The following is a 21,081-nucleotide window of genomic DNA, read 5'->3' on the forward strand; positions in this document are numbered from 1 at the left end:
TATTGCCAAGGGTCTTCTTTTATTACACTTTTTATTTATTTGAAATATTATCATCACTGAAGAAATTAGCCAGTAAGGAATAAACAAATAAGTAAAATCACAGTTTGCACCTCACCTTCCCACCTGAGCTGTGTGTTTATTCTTTCTGGTCCATTTGAGAATTGAATGATACTCTGGAAAAATACTGCCAGTTAAAGTTCACTTCTGAATGGTAGATGAACATTGAAAATATTGATTCCAGATTTAAGTTATAGGCATGGTCAGTAATAAAGATAAACTGTTCTTATAATGCACCAGTTTATGGATTTTTTTAGGTGTTGTTAACAAGATCTCATCATTGCATTTGAAAGAAATTAAGTCTCACTTGTCAGCTTCAGAGACACCTTCAGCAGACATTTCCAATAAGAAAATGGAAACTCAGTCTTGATTTTCTTGCTGGCTTGAGAAAATAAGACAGATAGAAAATGCATTTGCTTTGTCCTGATGTCACCATTTTCTTGGTATTAGGGAATGAGCAAATTGAATTAATTTGTTGGCTGACAAAAAGTAACTCACAGCATCTCACAAAAGCTAAACTTGCTTTGCGTCCTATCTTCTAATGATAATAAAAATGCTTGTGGAAGGAACTTTGATGAAGTTTGAATGTCCTGCAAGTTTGTGGCATAAATTCTTTATGTTCCTATTGTTGGTCCTTTGATGAAAAGGTCTAATGGGCTTAGAGGTAAAAATATTTGAAGTGTTAAGGAGAAAAGATTCTGTGTATAAAAATGCTCTTTCTTGGCTAGAAGTTGTTATATGAACCATGAATTTTTGTATTATTGCAGGTGCTCTCTCTCCCCCACCGGAGGCTTGTTTGCTACTGTAGGCTGTTTGAAGTTCCAGATCCAAATAAACCTCAGAAGCTTGGATTGCACCAACGAGAAATATTTTTATTTAATGATCTTCTCGTGGTATGTATTTGCAGGCAGAGAGAATGAGGTATTCAGAAATCCTATCTCCATGAAATCACTGGCAATTAAGTACATGAGCATTCCTAAAAATAAATATCTGTTATCCTCTATTCCAACAATCCTGGGATGATTGAGATTTGTATCTTAATTTTAAAAATTCTGTATAATTTGCTTTTAAACTGAAGTCTTTCATTAATGGCTACACTCTGCAAGAAGGTATTTGATGCAGTAGCTTTTACTACAGAGAAAAAAACCTCACCTCCAGTTCACCCATTGTCCTAAAGGATAAACAGAGACATTATTTATTCCATGAATAATGAGTTCAAGGTACTTGTGGAAAACCAAAATTACATCCTACTTTGTGTTCCCCAGATGTTCTGTGAACCAGGCCTGTTTGTGCATTGAAACAGGAATAGGCTCTGTTGAAATAGATTTTACAGTTGACTTTACTTTTTAGTGTGCATTTACCTTCACAGACTTTAACTTGACCCAGTCTTTTGAAAAGCAGACACACAGAACTCAGGACAGCTTGGAATTATTTGGTTGAGTTACTCTTAAAAATGGGAAAATTTGTTGCACTCCATTTGGAATGCACTTGGCTGTTACCTGAAAACTGACAACTACAGCAAATATTTCATATTTTGTCAGGGAAAAGGCACATCTCATCTACACAGTTTTGCTGTGTGTGTTTGTTTTTTTTTTTTTTTGCCTACCTGCAGACTTTAAAACCAGGAATTAAATAAAAAACATTAATCCTTTTGCTTCTGAGTATAACCTAGGAGTTGTCAATGGGAGCTTGAGTGGAAACTGATGGAACATTGTTTTCTGCTATTTTTTATTACCTACTCACATATCAGTAGTTCCATCAAACTGGGGAATAATATGGACCAAATATGTGAGTGTGGTAGCACCTAAATTTGGGGGGTTTAAGGATAACTTAAATGTATTTTCATTTCTTGCTAGCACAGAAAGGATGCATCCAAAGTATTCCAAAGGTTTTGGAATTTGAAAAAGTAGAGTTCTGGAGGAGAGAGAACACAAAGGCTTTGTGTCTGGAAAAAATATCAACCCTTCTGCTTTAGAGAGATGATGCTGAAGAGCTTTGGTTTTTTCAGTAGCAGGAGTTTAAATACATCAGTTGCATTTAAAAAAAGGGGGAAATGACAACTGCATTTTTTTCTGACAGATTTATAACTTTCTTTTAAATAAAATGTTTTCCCTTATACTAATTCTTCAGAGCAATAATTTTCCACAGGCACATTTGGTAGAATGAGTATTTCACTTTGTTTATCTGATCCCTTTCAGGTGACCAAGATTTTTCAGAAGAAGAAGAACTCTGTTACGTACAGTTTTCGACAGTCCTTTTCCCTCTATGGAATGCAAGTTCTTCTCTTTGAGAACCAGTGTAAGTATTTCCTCTCTTTTTAGAAGACCACTTTGTTCATAAATAAAACAAAAATGGTGTAAGTGAAAGGGATGGACAGGACTTGATCTGAGTTTAGGAATAAAATTGCTCTGGATTTGACTTTGTTCTGACATTTAAAACAAGATGTTGTCAGTATATAAACCAGAGTTTTTTGGTTGTAGTCAGGAGCCAAATCTCCCTAAATGTGTTTGTGATTACTTGTAAAGAATAAAAGGATTGCCAAGAAAAAAAAAAACATCTGTTGCTGAGTCAGTGGTACTATTAGCTGGAACTGAGTGATAATAAATAATGACTCTTTAAATGGTATCTGTAATTCAAAACACTATTTAATTTATTTTCCTGATTTATGGCTTAACTTTGCCTAGATAATATATGCTACTTCAAATTTAAATATAAAACATAAGCTTTCATTTTCTGAAACCTTTTGTTTATGTCTCTTACAATCTGCATCAGTCCAATATTTTTTTTAAGTTTAGTGCTTCTTAGCAGACAAAAACATAAATAATTTGCTAAAATCCTGTTTCTAAGCCCAAATACAGGGTCAGTAGTGACAGCATAGCAGAGTTGTTGGTATGGTACATAGGGACACAGCCTGACTGAATTCATGGTTTGTGACCATCCTTCACCCCTGATAAATTGGGTACAGCCCAGTGTGAGCTATTCCTGTGCTGTTCTGTCATGGAAGGTTCTTAGTTTTAATTTGTCCTTGAGAATGTGCTTCCTAAAAATCCATTGCTGTTACTGCAAGCCTCTGGAGAGTGCAAAGGGAAGGTTTTGAAGAGCTCACAGCAGCTCACTGTAGCTCACAGATCCTTTCTGTGCTTACACATGCATTCTTTCTCTCTTGTGAGCACATTATATGATATAAAATTCAGTTTTGGAGGGGAAGGCCAAATACATCTATCCTGGATGCTACTAAAAATAGAAGGATTTATAATTCTCTGATGCCATGTTATATAAAATGCATTTTAAAAATAAAGCATGATAAGTAGAAACACTAATCAAATAAATTTTAAAATATCTATAGTGAAACAAGAAGTAAAGGATTGGATTCCTGCCAGGGAACTGGAGGCATTTTAACTGAGGCACTTCAGGAGGGCTTCTGAATTCACTGCAGTGAATCAGTGAACAGACTGCACTCTAATATTGGTGCCTCTCAGGTGGGATGCACAATTTTCCAGTTGAGAAAGAGAAGTATTTGTCCCCTTTGATTTGTAAAATTCAATATTCTTGGTTTCCCCTGTCCCCAGCAAGCTTTGGGCTGTTTTGTCCAGAGCCATCAGTAACTCTGTGTGGAGCAGCTGTTCCCTGGTTTCAAGGGAATAAAAGTCAGTGTTGCTAAAACAGAAGCAACAAAAATATTGGTTTGGCTGCTGGTGAGGTTGAACAAATGACTGGCACTGGTGATAGAAAAATTGACTTTTAATGATAGAAGTCAATTATGTTGAGGGATGGATGAGCTGCAAAAGGGAAAACAATGCCACATATCTCTAGTAAATAAATAGGCCATATGGGAAGTATATTTTTCATTTTCAGGCAAAATCAGTAACAAAATATAGAGGGGGAGCAGATCACTGAGGAGAGAGTGTGACTGCAACCAAGAAATACTGATGTGAGGGTTTCCTGATACTTGATGAACACAGTGCAGAGAAGTCCCTCTGGTAATAAAATCCATGTGTTTGTTACATGGAAATCCTTTCTTGGCTCGTTGTGTGGGGGCAGCCCTGGTGACTTTGGGCTTGCCAGCTTTCCTTGTTGGTTTTGTAAACATTTTTATTCTTTCCCCTGGAGTGGTGCAGAGCTGCTTGCTGCATTCCTGTGCCAATGTTCCCAACATCCCACCTGAGCCTGCCCAGCACTGGGACCTTTTGGCTGTTCTTCTGTGTGAGGTGTTGACAGCAAACCCCAGCAAAACTCCCAAATTCTTCCTCCCTCAGCAAACCCCAGCAAAACTCCCAAATACTTCCTCCCTCAGCAAACCCCAGCAAAACTCCCAAATACTTCCTCCCTCAGCAAAACTCCCAAATTCTTCCTCCCTCAGCAAACCCTAGCAAAACTCCCAAATCCTTCCTCCCTTCATCTCCTCAGGACCATTTGAGCCTCAGGGCAGTTGCTCTGTTTTCCCTGAGGATTGTAAATGGACTTGCTTCACTTTTAGTTGCAGCTTTGATCTGGAAGTGAAGGTCCCCTAAAAAAGCCAAAGTGAAGGTCCCCTAAAAAATCCAGAGTTAATGCATCCTAAAAAAGCCAAGCACGTGCACTGGTTTCTCAATAGTTGAAGTCTTGTTGAAACCTCAGGGCTTTGAGGGAGGGGAGTGCCTCACTTCATCTGCTGGCTCTTGAGAGAGGTTTTAGTACATGGAAGCCCTTGAGCTTGGGCTCAAATACTGAAGTAAATATTTGAGAGCTTTAGCAAACCCAGAGGGCAAGGCAGCTGAGTAAAAGAAAACTTTGTGTTAAAATGCACAGGTTGAGGTTTGCTGACACCCCATTGCTCCAGGTGTGTGCTTCAAGCAAAGACTGATTTGTTTTCTACAGCAGAACATATTTTCATTCTGAGTATCTTGCTGTAAATGAACCTTCTGTCTCAACCAGGAGATATTTTTGACCAGCTGTTAAAATTTCAGAAGTACACCTAGAAAAGAGGCAAAGACAGTTTCCTGAAATATCTGCCTTTTATTATTAGAAGTCCATAATATGGATCAAAAGAGGGGTGGAAAAACCAAATCAGTCCTTTTATTTCTTCAGTGTATGATTTCACAGGTACTTTTTATTTTATTTAAAAGAAAAAAAGGAAAGTAGGATGTACAGGGAGCACAATCCAATAGGAGATACTAAATGTGTACTTGTTTGTGTGTTTGTCCTCCTGCAAATGGTGAGTAAAAAGACAATTTGTAGCATTTGAAATGTCTTCAAGTAGCCTTTACACTCAGCAAAACTTTGGTCACAAGTGGGTAAGGTAGGTCATGGGAAAGAAAAATTATCCCCTTTTTGCTTTTTTTCCTACTGTTTTTGATATATATTGCATATTGCTGCTACCTTAAGGGTAGCAGCTACATAAAGATATCTCTCAATATTTGTTCCGTATTTGACAGTTAAGCTGTTCCAATGCACCTTAGGGAGTTTTATTCTAATTTTGTGCTGTCAGACTTCTATTTCTCTGACTTTGTATCCTCTGTGGTAATATTACTAAAAGCTTTCAGTTTTGGTGGGTATTTTTGTTAAAAGAAAAGTAATTGTAGTAATCAGAGCTTAGTTTTCTTTGCCTTTTTCTTTCAGATTATCCCAATGGCATTCGGCTCACATCAGCTGTTCCAGGAGCAGATATCAAAGTACTCATAAATTTCAATGCACCAAATCCTCAGGACAGGAAGAAGTTTACAGATGATTTGAGGGAATCAATTGCAGAAGTTCAAGAAATGGAAAAGCACAGAATAGAGTGTAAGTACAAAGGTACATATAATGGAGTATTTTCCAGCTAATCAAAATAATAAAAACTAATACTGCCCTTGGAAAATTTAAATTTTAAATTAAAAATTACCATTAATAAAAAGTATAATTGTATAACACATTGGAACTCCTTAAAAGTTCAAAATAATGTGGGTTTTTCTGTGACTTTGTCTCAAGAAGGAGGAAAAGCCAATAATGGCTTAAGCCCCAGCTGAGTTCATTGACTCATATTTACTGCAGTGTAGCTGCAGTGGAATTTATCTTGGACAAGCTGCAAATAACAATGGACAGAGGAAAGCTGGATCTGTGATTTGTAGCATAAATTACAGCAAGAATTTTAGGAAAAATTTGGACGGACAAAAGATGGATCTGTGATTTGTACTATAAATTCCAGTAAGACTTTTAGGGATAATGTGGACAGAGAGAGAGATCTGTGATTTATATCACAAATTACAGCAGGAGTTTTAGGTGCAATTTGCCTCACACTGAAATTCCCAATTATGGCCCTTCCAATAAGCTTCATTGAATTTTTCTTCATTTCCGTGTTGTAATTCCTGAAGTCAATAAGGAAGTCGTGCTCCAAACTGATAGATTTTGCTTGTAGTCCCGAGAGTGTCTGAAGATTAAATTTTATCCCATTTTCCCAAAAGAGGCCCTGCTCCACATCCAGCTGTGGGCAGAGGGGTGAAGCTGCCTTTGGGCACAGGGTGATTTATTAAAAATATGGATATTGATCTAGTACCAATATCCAACTGTGACAGACAAAACTCTCTAACAGTTTAAAGTTAGAAAGTGAATGTTTATTGTGGGATAGCTCCCAAATACACACTGCAATTTACCAGTGATTACAGAGTCCTTTTATCTATACAAGCATTGAATTCACAAAATACAAGTGCATATTCGTAACTTTGGTACGTGCCATTCCCACTTCCCATGGTTCAAAAGCCATTAACTACAGTAATTAGTTCAAAAGCTATTAAGCATTCATAGTCTGTTCCTTGAAATGGGTAGGTGGTCCCTTTCATGGGGAGGGGTCCCAAAATGAGGAAGTAAATGAAGTCTTCCTCGTTCTGACCTTTCTACCTTTTCAATGCAAATATGACAAATGAACCCTTGGTAGAGCTCCCATTCCCCGTCTTCAATTGGTTTCAGAACAGAGGAGGCCACAATTGTCTTATGTTCCTGAAACCTTTCTATATTCTTCATTACAAACCCAGCTAACCAAACATTGTGCTGACAAGTAATCAAATATTAGTTAACTACTAACTCTTAACTTCATCAAGGCCTACCCCTTTATTTTAATTGACTCCAGTAAAGCTTATCTAACTAAAATCTTAGCTCCTCTAAAGTCTCTAAATTCTTTAGAGTTTAAGTCTCAAGGGCTGTTCTGGGTTGTTTCATGAAATAAACAGGGCAGGAGACCTTTCTCCTTTTAAATGCCTTTATTAAAAATCAGCTCAGGTGGGGAGAACTAACAGGTCTTGCTCACACTGCTGCTGCTCCCAGGAGTGGCACAGAGGCGGAGAAAGAGTGCAGCTGTGCCTACAGGTTGAGCTGGGGATTCCATCCTCACAAGAGTATCAGGAGATCCCCTATTTTCTGCTTTAACATTTGAGCTCCTCTGTCTAACCAACTTCCTTTAGGTTAGGGTGAGGAGTAAAAAGGTTCTTAGCAGATACTGAATTCTGTTCCTCACGTGTAGACATTGCTTTGATTCATCCATTTTGTGTTGGCTCATTGTTTTTAGGGGTTTTTGGCTAGGTTTGGTGAGGGGTCCCTCCTGTTGCATGCTGGTTCTCAGGTCATTTGCATGCCAACTCTGAGGTCTCCTCCTCTCCACCCTCTGAGGTTAACAAGAGAGTGGGCAGGTCCACCACCAGGAGCAGGCAAGGATAGGTCAGTACTGCCAGGTACAAGAGGGATGGAGAGACCTCAAGTCTCTTTGAGCAAAAGGTGCTGCTATTATTGTGGAGAGACCAGACACGTTAGGAGGGTTTGTAAAAAGCTCAGTATCGATAAGGCAATAGCCAGGGAACAGGAAGCCTTAGAGAAGGTTCTTAGAGGTGACAATTAGGAGTGTCAAGGGCTTTACGCTTTAGGGGACCTGATGCAACATCTAGAGGAGCCCGTGGTAAACTTTGAGGTGGGACCCCTAAATGAAGAATTTGAATTTTTGGTGGATACAGGAGCAGATAAGTCCTGTCTCAACAAAGTACCAGAAGGTGTGGTAAAAGGTATGCCCAAGAGCATCTGGGGTTAGACAAAACAGCTAGGTGGGAGGATATCCAATAGCACCGGACTGGCCAGTAACACTAAACTTGTAGTAAGTGATGTGAAAATAAAAGGTACCTTTTGTTGTCTTGTTGTGTGTGTGAGAGTGAGTCACACACAAAGTCAGCCTCAACTTCCCGGGTGCGTGATAAGTGGGGGAGCAGTGGAAAGAGGAGTGTGTGACCCACAAACGGGCAGGTGGGGGCTTTGGCCGTAGGGTGCCATCCTCCAGGAAGCAGCAGGGTGTCACTCGACAAAAGGGGAATTCTTAACCATCAAGGTAGTTTACAAAAATGACAGGTGATTACAACAACAAACAGTTAGAACTCCACCCTGGCAGCAACTGGCCCTATCTGTGAACTCTGCAACCTCTTAAAAAAATGTGCAGCTTATCTACTCATAGCATTTCACGCCCGCAACCAGCAATGTGAAACCCCCGTGTGTGTTGTGTGTTGCAGCGGAGCTGGAGAAGCAGAAGGGCGTGGTGCGTCCCAGCATGTCGCAGTGCTCCAGCCTGAAGAAGGAGTCGGGGAACGGGAGCCTGCCGCGGCCGTGCCTGGATGACAGCTACGCGGGCGGCGAGGGGCTGAAGCGGAGCGCGCTCAGCTCCTCCCTCAGGGACCTGTCCGAAGCAGGTAAGCGCTGCCCCTGCCGCTCCCGCCTCTCTGCATGCACAGCTGCCTCCGCAGAGCCCAGCTCGCTCTGGGCCTCCACACGTAGCACTGGTGGGATCTCACACTTCCAGATAGCTCCTTACTCCCCCCCGGCTCGTGGGTAATTTCTGTTTGTTTGTTGTTTTTTTTTTTTTTTTTTACCTTTGTTCTGTTAAGCGGCCACTGTTTGAAAGCATTTAAGCCGTTGTAGGTTGCTATAGGAACTTTTAAAGGACAGTGAAGACAGAGGAAAAATTGTAAGTTTTTAATAAAACAGAAGTGACTGACTCGTGCTAGGAGTAATTCACTTAGTTTTCCTTTCTTTTTTTTTAATCTCCTTTGCTTTTTGCCCCTCATAGAGTAGGCCTAGAAAGGGAAGGAAAGCTCCTGGTCTCTGTGTAACGAGCGCTTTCTGTGTATTCTGTGCTCAAGTGTACCTGTGTCACCACCTGGATGAATGAAATTGAGTGAAGCCCTACTAAATTTTCTCTAGAGCTGTGTAGCACCAGTGTGCCCCGATGCTCCTTTCTTGTTCTGTAACTCAGACACAGTTCCTAATTCTTGCAAAAAGAGGTTGTTGTGAAGTACTCTTGGCAATAGAACCAAGGAAGTCCTAGTGGACAAGGATGCTGATAACCCACAAAGCCACTGGTGTGTTTGAAGTTTTATTAACTGATTAAAGACTGGAAAGCAGTGGTGATGTGATATTTTTTTTTAGCCAGAGCAAGCCAGGGGAAGTTGGACATGTTTTTATTTGATGGTTTGCCTCACACCTGGCATAGCCATGTAATCTTTCAGTGTTAAAGAGTCCTGTCACTGACAAGAACTCTGATCTGAACACTATGTCCACTATTCAGAAAGTGAATCTCTATCTCTACTTCCAGAGGTAGTAGCAACTCTGTTTTTTTTATTATTTGTTTTTTAGTTCATAGGCTGTGTTGCATACTCTGCTTTGTTCTTTCAGTTGCAGTGATGATGTACAGTGTAGTCATAATTTCAGTATTCTGTATGTCTTTGGTAGTAGACACTACTTACCTATTTCCTTTTTTTTTTTTTAAACTAAAGAAGAGATTTTAGGTATGCTGCAATAAATAAAATTGTTGTAAACTGAAATGATAGCCTGTGTTTTGTGGGTATATGTATGTGCATACAAATATGTAGAGAGTGAGCTCTTTCAATTCTTTTCTTCTCTGTTTAGGCTTTCATACTCACATCTCCATGTGCTTCATTAAAAAGACTTGGGCCCTTGATCCAAAATCAGGCTGAAGTTGAATATTGGTGCTTGCTTGGCTCCAGTGGATTTTAGATCAAGCCCTAGTCTTCACCACTCTTATCTCTCAGATTTGAGGATTCTTCATCATCCTTTTATGTTGTTTTGGTTTTATTTCATTAGAATGAGAACTACCATATTGTTAATATGTGAGTTCAGTGGGTGTCTGTACCCCTAAATGTGATTTCTGATTAATTTTTTCATTCCATCAGAATTACTCATCCCTCTCTTTCAAACACTGCCATGTATTTGAATTCATATTATGGGTTTAATTCAACAAACCAGCATCTGTAATCACAAACACATTTCACAGGGCATGCCTACCACTGGCATGCTTATTACTGAAAATAACCTTTTTCCATGACAAAATGTAGAAATCACTCACAGACTGCAGGGTTTATCAATGAGTTTGTTAAACCCAACTAAACTTAATTTTAACTTGAAATAGCTGAAAATTATGGAGAGCTTCTGTTTGGTCTTGTGCAGTGCAACTGACTTGAGAAACAGCCAGCCTGTTATTTGCTTTGTTATTTGGTGGAGTGACTTCAGGGAGATGATCCATAACTCCCCTGCCTTCTCTCAGGGAATAGCTTGCATGTGAGGCTAATTTTAATGTGGGAGAGGTGATCCATAGAAAAGCAAAGAAATCTCTTTCAGTTAGGAAGATACTGCACCCAGTGATTATCCCATATTAAATTGCTTCTGTAAAACAGGCCTGAGTTAGGTTGCCTCAAATCCTTTTGTGGATGAAGCACAGGATGAACAATGAGGAGGAGCAGGAGTGTGTGGGCCTGTAGGAAAGTGGATTTTTAGAGAGACCCTTTCTACATTGAATCAGAAATAAATCTAACAAACATGAGAAAATGGCCTGGTTGCATATTTATGCAGGAAGGCAGGTAAATGTCCAGTGAACACTGCAAACTCAAATTTTTAACTGTTTATTCAGTGAAGGGAAATGTGACTGGACAGCATTTGGCTGCACAGGTACTTGACAGAACTATTTAGGAAAGCAATCTATTGCTGTCCCCCAGACATGCCAGTAAATGGAGGCTCTGGAAAGTGATTAAATTTCTCTGAGTGTCAGTTCAGAAGCTTCTGAGATCTAACAAATGCTGATACTCTGACTGATTCTGCTCCTAAGCTGGGAATGCACAGAAAGCAGGATTTGTCCATCAGGAATCCTTTCCTGAGAATGGTTCCATGCCTTTCTAGTTCTTTCCATGGAATATAAAATACAATGTGGCATCCAAGTGTTTCAAGATGCAAATATGTTAAAAATATTTAGGGCTTTATTTTTCTCTAAAGAGAAATGTATCATTTTTATTGAACATTCTTGAGCTCTAGTCAAGGAAGAACTGAATTTATTTGTTCCAGACTTTGAAATTCTTAATTTATATAAAAATATTAGAAGCCAGACAAAAAAATTTAATTCATCTAAAGCTGAGTTTTATGAGTTTACAGAAAGATGGGAAAAGTGTGATGTTCCCCCATGGCCTCTGTTCCACAGGAAGAATGATTTGGTCACTAAAGCAGAGCAGGAAGGGTTGGACTGGTTGTGTTTCCCATTCTGTTTCTCCCAGAAACAGTCCCCTTGGACTGATTTTAGGTTCTTTAATTTGAATTCCAACCACTTTGAGTTGCTGGGGGACCCAGTGCTTTTACGTTGAGTTTACAGTGCAATTAAAACTTTATTCCCACATCCCTAACCTGAAAGGTGGGAATAATATTTACACCCTGAACTGGTTTAAAAAGTGCAATTTTGTTGTTTGCCCCAGTGCTCCACAGCTGGCACAGCCAGGTAGTGCTGCCCAGGTGAGGAGGGCACAGTGGTTCCTATTTCTGGGAGCTGGGCTTGTCTGAAACAGCCACAGACCAAAAAAGATTACTGCAAAACCAAACCAAACAAAAAGTATTTCTAGGATTAAATAATTCTGTTTCAGTGTGAGATCTTAAGATTCTACCTGTTCCACACAGAAACAAGATGAAAATGTGACAAAGAGTACTTTCCCCCTCAAAAGTGGTCTCTCTAATGATTGGAGTGAGCAGTTTAATTTAAAACTTTTTTCCAGGCTTTTTCCCCCAAGTCACTCAAAGCCAAATCATAATATCAAATCATTGATAGTGTTTAGCCATCAATTATCTCACTGGCCCAGAACAGTTTCAAGAGCTATAGAGCTGCAGTGAGAAATATCTCCATGTACTGAGCTGATCTGCAGCCTGAGCTGTGAGATCACCACACATCCTGTGATGTGTCCTGCACACATCCATCCTGCAAGCTGCAATGGCTTTTATTAATAAAGCTCAATGTTCTTTTGGCATGGTTAAGTTTGTAAAAATCTTGTAATCACTTCATATTTCTACTATAAATTTGAAATATTCTTGGCCCCATATAATGCATGTTCATGTGTGGGACATATGTTCATATGTGGACTTGTGTAAGTTAAAGATACTTCTTACAAGGACTATTGATATCTAATAGATAAGGTTAAATTAATTGAAATTTAATTTTATAAATTAAAGTCCACTCTAACAGCTTTAAAAAATTAAAGTAAACATAATATATTAAGCAAAACTAATCTTCAGATTTGATAAATACCACCTTGCTTTGTACCACAGCTACTAATTTTCCTGCCAGTGCATGCTTAGATGCAATTCTAGTTGAGAATTTCCCTGAGATGCATGTGAAGGCCGGAGCTCCAGGGAGGCATTTCTGGGATGGGATGCCATCCCAGAGACCAGGGAACAGTCTGGAATAAACACACATTGGCAGGGGGAATGCTCCAGGGGATTTACTGAGTAAACCCATCACACTGCATGTCAGCACAGAATTGGGTTCAGTTTGTTTTTAGGAAAACGAACCAAGCCTCTGTACAGCAATAGTGCCTATCTGAGGGAAATTACAGGCATTTTAAGGAGGATTTTTCTGTTTGTCCTTGGCTTTGCAAGTACTACTTTGCCCTGGAGTTACTCTGAGCAAAATTCCATCTGTCGCTCTCTGTCCGTATTTACTGTGTCCATGGTTATCTGATCAGACTGTGACTCCTGCCATATGCAAAAGGCATTGGATTTTTTTGTTGTGTTCTCCTTCATTTTTGGCCACGTTTAATGCCCCGTGTCAGCTCTCAGTCTTATTTGCAACCCTGACTGCTAAGTTCCGAGGTGGCTGCCGCAGTGTGTTTGCATCAGCAAGAGTGGTTGGAGTGTTAATCACTACTAATCCTGTTATCAGAGCAGAAAAATATCATACCTGACTAGGAGTCAAAATAAGGGATGAACAAACCCAGTTTTTCTTGGGGGGCTCATAAGATAATCCAGCTCTGCTTTGGCTGAGGCTAAAACTGCAGCAGGAGATGAAGCAGTGAGCTTTTGACAAAGAGCCCATCCAGGGGAATTGTTCCGAATCCCAATGAATTTCACAATCAAACACACCACCTTCACCACAAACACCTTCCCCTCTATTTAATGTCACTGCAGAGGGGGTTCTACTGGGTAGCAACTCTTTTTAAGGAGTGAAAACATTCCAGTAGCCTGGAACTGTAGCTCTTAAGAGAAACTTGTTTCAGGGCAGTGTCCTGTGACCAGCCAGGTCAACGTTATGCTTAGAAATCCAGCAGGTGATAGTCTTTGATCATCCTGATCCTTTGGGTAGTCTGAATTGCTCTATGAGCAGTTCCACTGCTCCCTAGTTCTGATCCCAGGTGCTTTTGGGGTGTCTGTGATTAGGGTACGTCATTAATTGGTTCAGCGATGCTGCAATCCTCACATTCTCCCCCAAAACTACCTCTCAGAGTAGAAGATTCTGAAGGCAGCAATGTGCCAATGCAGGGTGGAGATTGATATTTGGCCTTGCAGGAAAACAAGGAGAGAGTGCTGAGAAAGCTTTGGTTTCTAAAGCCCTGCAGATTTTAGGGAAGCTCTGAGCACCAGGAGGGTTCCTCAAAGCTCAGCTTTGTTTCTACACCCTGCCAGGAAAGTATTCTGAAACTTTGCAAAGCAAAGCTCCAAAAGCTGTTTTCTAAAAATCTCTATTTCCACTGCAGCCAGATGCTATTTTCTCTGCTGTGAAGTGAGAAAGAAAATCTGGGATCCTGTGTCCTATACAGCCACTAAGGTTTTCTGGCTCTTTAGGCAAACAGTCTGGAGTTTCACCTGTGGGTTTAGGCAAAAGGTTTTGCAATTTGAGACGGTTGGAGTACAAATCCAACATGCTTAAAGATAAAGCACTGCACAGCTAAACAAACAAAATCTAGCCATAATGTCAAGACAGATTCCAGATTTACTGATCAAAAATTAAGTTTAGTTTTTTTTTTAAACCTCATGAAAGAAGATTGTATGAAATCCACTGAGGTTCGAAGCTGAAATTGAAATTATAAATTCGATGAAGTGATAAAACCGATAAAGTGATAAAACCGATGAAGTGATAAAACTGATTAAGTGATAAAACCGATGCCCCTCACAGTGCCCCACACTGAAGTTCAGATTATTTCAACGTTAAATTTTGCATTTAAGTTAATTCCACTCCACAACTGTATCTCAATGTTTAAAGTAAAACAAACCTTCCTGGCCGATCAGATTCCAGGAAACCAAACCCTTTAAATCCTTGCTGCTCCGCATCACGAGCGCAGCACTAAACCCAGCTGCCCAAATACCTAAGAATCGTGCAAATTGCCAACAACATCACACCCCGCTCGTGTGATTCCCAGCACCAGCCCCACCTCTCCAAATTCCCAGTGCCCCCAAGCCGCAGGCAGTGCAGGGAGCTGCTGTCCCTGCTGGCCCTGACGCTGTGGGGCCGCACTCCTGGCGCCGGTCGTGTCGCAGTCTCTAATCTCTGCTGTTGCATGTCCTGGGCAGGCAAGCGTGGGCGACGCAGCAGTGCAGGATCGCTAGACAGCAATATGGAAGTAAGTAGGAAGTTCCTGATGTCTAGCTGGATGTGATGATGTGCATTTCAAACCTTTCTTTTATATACATACATATTTTTTTGCTCTTTTTTCTTCTAACATATATATATATTTATATATATAACCTGCCTGCCACGAATAAAATGCATGCCTAGGCTATTCACTCTGTATTCTTCCAGCTTACAAAGCACTTACAGCTTGTTTTAGAGCAATGCCATTTTTGGTTTGAGCTAACCTTGTTCCCTTTGTTCCTGCAAGCATGGTTAAATGGATATGATGTGTCCTTTTGCCACCATTTCAGTCTGGTCCCAGCTTAAAAGCCCACTTGCTCTTTGTTACCAAGTACACTGTTCTTGCTGTTTGATATTTAGCTACAACTATTGACTGTCATGCTCAACCATCCCCATTGCTTATTTTCAAGTTCAATTGCTATATGTATGCAGTCATGACACCATGGAATTGCACAGATAGGGCATGGGAGGATAAAAAAATTATTCAGATAGGTGAATTCAATGTGGATTTCATGAGATTTCATTCATCTTCAAACCATTTATATATACTGTTCATGTCTCTGAATTCAGCTTGCAGATTTTTTTCTTTTTTTTTTCTTTTTTTGGTTTTTTTTTTTTTTTTTTTTTTTTTGTGTTTGCTTTTAGGTAGATTACAGTTTAAATCTAGCACACTTTGCCTAAGTACTGTTGTGTCCCATAACTCTTTAAAAATACAAACCCCGAATTTCAGCAACTAAATTCCAGGCTAAATAATAGAGAATGTTGGACCACAGGTCAGGATAATACAAGCACATAGAAATCTTAGTGGCAAAAATGGTATGGTTCCATTTAATACAAAATGCAGAGGTAGGCTTGAGAAGCAGCACTGTCACATATAGTAGTGGAAAACTGCTATAAAGAAAGATTTAAATACCATTTTAAAACCTGAGCTGTAACTGTAATATTTGCTGCTGTATGTTTAACTATTTAGGTTGCATTTAATGTAGCGCTTTTCTTTTTTTTTGTGGTGAAAAAGCAAGTATGGTATTTTTTGCAGTATTTAAAATGTGTTTTTGCTTTAAAAACACACTTGTAGGTCTTATATCATGTTACTCTCCCTGACATTTTTTTTTATTTGAAGTCATATCTCTTGATGTCAAAATACTGAGAGAAAACCGCTCAATGCTTAACACCCCCTAAGAAGGGCACGAGGGCCCCATTGGCCACTTAGGGAAGGTGGAGATAAAATTTCCCCTAGAACTCTCTAACATAATCCACCCATGCGAACCCTAAAGGAGGAGTTTCTGGGGTCAGTGTGAACTTTTCCTTTTTTTTTTTTTTTTTTTCTTTTAAATTTAATTTCCTTTTCGAACATTTCGAGGTTTTTTTTTTAATTTTTATTTTCTATTAATTTCTTTTTAGGGGTCCATCATTAGCAGTCCTCACATGCGCCGAAGAGCTACATCAACCCGAGAGTGTCCATCTCGCCCTCACCAGACTATGCCCAACTCCTCCTCACTCCTAGGGTCCCTGTTCGGTAGCAAGCGGGGCAAGCCGCCCTCGCAGAGCCACGCGGCCGCGCAGCCCCCGCACCACGCGGAGGCGGCGGCGGCGCCGCACCCGCACCACGCGCAGTTCTGCCACCAGAACCCGCCGCCCTACCACCACCACCACCACTACCACCCGCCCCCGCACCCGCACCCGCACCCGCACCAGTTCCACCAGCACGGCCACGGCCACGGGCACGGCCCCTTCCTGCCGCACGCCCCGCACCACGCCCCGCACCACGCCCCGCACCACCACGGGCCGCCCCCGCCGCCCGCCGCCTCCGGCAGCAAGCCCAAACACAGCGGCATCAGCACCATAGTCTAGGCCAGAGACCCTCCGCGAGACTCTAGCTCTAAACCCAGCTGCAAAGGCACTCACAGGAAGCCACAAAATCACACCGGCAGTTTTTACCTAGGCCGTTTAATGAGCTTAAAGGCTTGCTGTTACTAAATAAAATAATTCCGGTTAGCCCGGGCCATACTGGTTTTACTTATCTACTGGATAGATGTTCACCACCACCCGGTTAGTTCTTATTTCCAAACTTGCCTTGAAAACGTGCTGCTTGCTGAATCTGAGGAAAGCTACCTTTTACACCAAACCCCTGGACAATTTTACACATGTAATGAAAAGCTAGCCTATGGAAAAAAAACAGGGAAAAAAAGTCAGACAGAACCAAGTGTTGCATTCTTGCTCTTTTATTCTCAATGGGCAAAAAAAAAAAGTAGACCTGATATGGTTGATGAAAGTACGTAAGTAAACTTTATATAATATAAATATATACATATAAATATATATATATATATACTGTATAGTTAACATTTGTGCTTGGAAAGAAATTTTTTCAGTCCACAAAACTAGCAATATAGACTTTACAAGGAATTTCACTTACTTGATAGGACAGTATAATAGATGAATAGCCTATGAAAGAGTAGACCAAAAACATTAAACGTTAGAAACCAATTTCAGACATTTCAATATTTTCATCAAAAGTCCCCTGGACTTGTTAAGATTTCTAAGCAATCATTACTAAATGTGCCAAGTAACATAGCATTTAAATGTTGTAGTCCAATACTGCTTTGTATAAATCCTTATTTTATTAACACGATGATATCATACGTAATCAGTATTAGAGCTGCTCTGCTATTTCAGGTAAGCAAACTCGTTAAGATGCAGTAATTATTCCGTAGCAATGGAGGGTGCCCACGTACCAGGGGGCACCTCCAAGCATTGGTCACACGAGTTCTTAGACACTTTAAAGGCTGTGATAACTGTGAATTTACATGATCCACATTTCTTTTGTAAGCATATGGATTGAACGAGCACACGGGAAGAGTTCTGCCAGGTGCATGTAAACACTGCAAAAACATTCATCTCAAACATGAAAATGGCAAACCTCCATCCTTCTCAGCTGCTTTGGTTCCTCTTCACCATAATTGCTCATTTTTACCCCCAGCGAAGCTGAATTCTAGTCCAGAGTGTTTCCAGTGGAAGTGCTCTAAAACTTGAAGGTTTGTTTTAGAATTTAGTATAGGGTTTTTATATATATATATATATATTAAAAAAAAATTAAAAATCTGTAATTCCATGTAGCCATGTGCTAGCAACGAGGTGGCTTTACCATTTTTACTCATCACATTTGTTAGTTTGAAGCACCCAGCACTCAGCAGGCTGAGTTTATGCTCAAACCCTCACTTCCATAGTCCAGTTAGTTGCAAGACATCACATAAAAATAGGCTGTGCTGTTGTTGCTTATGTGTTGTAACCAAACAATTTGCAAATTTCTCTACAATTTGTATCCCGAAATCCTGTACAAAGTTATCCATGGCACCTACTTTGTAGTTTCAGCACTTTGAGCCACTGCAAGGACTTAACACCTAAACAGTAGAGACAAAGGAATCACAACTGCAAAACTGTACCAGCCTAAAAGCAAACCTTGAAGAGGATGAGCAAATGTTCCAGTCAGAGATGGGTAAAAGTAATGACAGCTCCAACCTGTCGGGTTTGTGTGTAACAGAAAACAAACAGTAATAAAAGTGTCCCAAACCGGGAGGACATGGGAGCAGCAGAGTGACTTGTCCTGTTGGCTTGCTCATGGCATCTCTAGCGTGGGGAGGATGGGAGAGGTTCAGTCATTTTTTCCCCTTTCATACCATGGATACCACAATACCAGTAAAACTGCAAACTGAGCACTTTGTTCACCTCCACAGAGAGCAAATACAGCAATCTAGAGTTTAGCCTTTTGTTTCCAGCAGTCCACGTTTGCTTCACACATGTGCAATATGTTTTCCCCTTCTGCTCCTTCTCCTCAGAATGATCTCCATGAAAAGAAAACAAATGATTTTTATTTTTCTGTGTCACTCATTCTATTCTAAATTCTGCGGCTTACCTTAAGAGAGCTCACCTGGGTCCCCTGAGGCTCTGTTCCTTGCAGTTTAAAAAATATATACTGTTCTTATAAGGGAAAGTAGAACTGTCTGCATGTCATCTAATGTTATTAGTGTGAGGCTACACTCTACATATTGTATAATTGCAAAATATATCAGTGTTCCTGTTGATATTAGTTGAAGTAAAGTGATAACATATTTCAATATGTAGACTTTTCTTCATACATCTGTACCAATAGTAGAGTCTAACTGTAATTTATAGGTTGTTCCAGAAAAGATGAAGAACCATTTAAGTGCAAACATCTCTGAGAAACTGCATCTTTTAACTAAAACAGAGGTAAGAAAGCTCCTCTTCACTGGGTGACAGAGTCTGGATACTTGTTTCAGATGCAGAGGCATAATGGAAGTAAAATTCTGTATATGGAATAAAGGCAGAATATGCAGTAGTAGTGGAGAGGAAAATCTGACTCACTGTGTTAACACTGAAGATGTTAAATCTCCCAGATCTGCATTTGCTTTATGTTTAAAAAGTCCTTTCATTCATTTAAATTAGAGTTACATATAAATATTCTGTGCTTGAACAGTGAGCCACAGTTTATTGCCTGCCCACTGATTTTCCATGTGCAATCAATGTATTTGTGAACCAGAGTGTTGAGGAGATGTCACAAACGTGCATGCACAGAAACATTTCCACGTGGTCCCATGGGCGTGCAGGGAGTGAAATCACAGATCACAGAAACCAAAACTGGTCACCTGAGGGCACAGCATTTGGAAACTTTGTTCTTTCAAGCCAAGGAGGAGAAACAGTGGACTTGACTCTTTTTTTCCCCCCTAGTTTTGTTCTGTTTTGTTTCTTAGACTGTGTGTTTCTATGTACTCCAGCCAAACAAATGTGTCTTGGTGTCAGCACAAGTCTCCAGACCTTTGCTGCTTCTTTAGGGTCATAGTAAAACCTCTCTGACTCCATCCTTGATCAACAGTTGCTTAGAGCAGTGTGGGTCATGCTTAGAATAGGAGAATTCCAGCACTTAACACTGGGTGGGGTTAAGAAAATGAATTAAAATTAATTCTTCATCCTGCAGACAGCAGTAGAATGGAGAGGGTTTTTTCTTAGATGCCATTGCCAATTACTGACTGGTACAGAAATGCACAGAGTGGCCGTGGTTCTCTCTTCCCATAAACGATGTGGCAAAGCAGTAATTGCTGATTTGAACAAATGAAAGGGAAATGTAAAGAATGAAGGTGTGGCAACAACAAAAAAATCTTTTCTGGGACAACAATGAAATATATATTTGGGGTTTTTATTTTTTTAAGTTAAGAATGAAATGTAAAACGATGTAAAAAACAAAAAATCAAAGTTCATCCTAATATAATGTGCGTCTTGTATTGCTAAAAAAAAAAAGAGTCTAACATACAGTGTAGAATGATTTTCCCATCATGTACTGCATGCAGCAGAAGCCTCTTGTTTCTTGATAAAATGAGCTGAAAGACAGTCAGCAGATATTTAAACACTGAATCTCTAGATGTTGACTTGCTGTTCCATATGAAGCTGTGTGTTTTCTGCAGTTAAGCATGCATTTTGCTGTTCCCTTGTAAAATACCATCGCACTTCTTGCCTGCAAAATGGATTCTCGTGTATATATTTCAAAGAAAAGTGGAACCAATAACAAGATTCAATTTGGAAAAGAGAAAAGAGAAAAGGGGGTGGTGAAAATGGGACCAGTAGGGGGAATAGATAATTCTCTAAATTGTACATAGTGTGTAAATTAGCATTACTATAAGTCTGCAGTCACTTTGAGGTTGCCTATCTCCTGCTAGGAACTTAAATCATCTTTGAGTTGTATTAAACTGTTAGAATTAGGTCTTGAATGCAGACTGTTAAAGACTTCAAAAATCATTATGCTTACAAGAAGCTTCTGTTCTGGGGAGGCTCGAGACCCCTTTTGTAACTCTGGGGAAGAAAGGAGTGCTTTCATTTTAATATGCATTCTGTTTGTAAGTAGTAACAGACCCTATTGATGTAAAACTATAACTGTGATCATGTGGAGAAATCAAATAAATCATTTAAAACTCTTTGTTTCTCATTTCATGCAATCCAAGAGCTTCAGCTCTTCATATTTGAAATGAAGGAAATTCCTTCCAATGGTCTCCTGGTCCTGCTGAGGCAGGGGGATTTGTGCTGCTCACTTCAGAGGGGCCAGGAACCGAGGATCAGGTGGAGGAGGTGGCGAGCGG

The 21,081-nt window shown here is 40.0% G+C and overlaps 1 protein-coding gene across 6 annotated transcripts in view; it reads left to right on the forward strand.

Moving 5' to 3' along the window:
- Positions 1 to 20,919, forward strand: part of IQSEC1 (IQ motif and Sec7 domain ArfGEF 1) — a 299,716-nt gene extending 278,797 nt beyond the window's left edge. For 5 of the 6 annotated variants that reach the window (XM_059480436.1, XM_059480437.1, XM_059480441.1 and 2 more), the window contains 6 exons: positions 825 to 950; positions 2,256 to 2,355; positions 5,656 to 5,817; positions 8,556 to 8,732; positions 14,875 to 14,924; positions 16,337 to 20,919. In XM_059480436.1, coding sequence (XP_059336419.1) covers positions 825 to 950; positions 2,256 to 2,355; positions 5,656 to 5,817; positions 8,556 to 8,732; positions 14,875 to 14,924; positions 16,337 to 16,786 — 1,065 coding nt within the window. In that variant the 3' untranslated portion in view covers positions 16,787 to 20,919. The remainder of the gene's footprint in view (positions 1 to 824; positions 951 to 2,255; positions 2,356 to 5,655; positions 5,818 to 8,555; positions 8,733 to 14,874; positions 14,925 to 16,336) is intronic. The other variant, XM_059480439.1, reaches the window with a different exon arrangement.
- The last annotated feature ends 162 nt before the right edge of the window (positions 20,920 to 21,081 follow it).

This window comes from Ammospiza nelsoni, chromosome 11 (assembly GCF_027579445.1).
Source record: "Ammospiza nelsoni isolate bAmmNel1 chromosome 11, bAmmNel1.pri, whole genome shotgun sequence".
NCBI classification, from domain to species: domain Eukaryota; kingdom Metazoa; phylum Chordata; class Aves; order Passeriformes; family Passerellidae; genus Ammospiza; species Ammospiza nelsoni.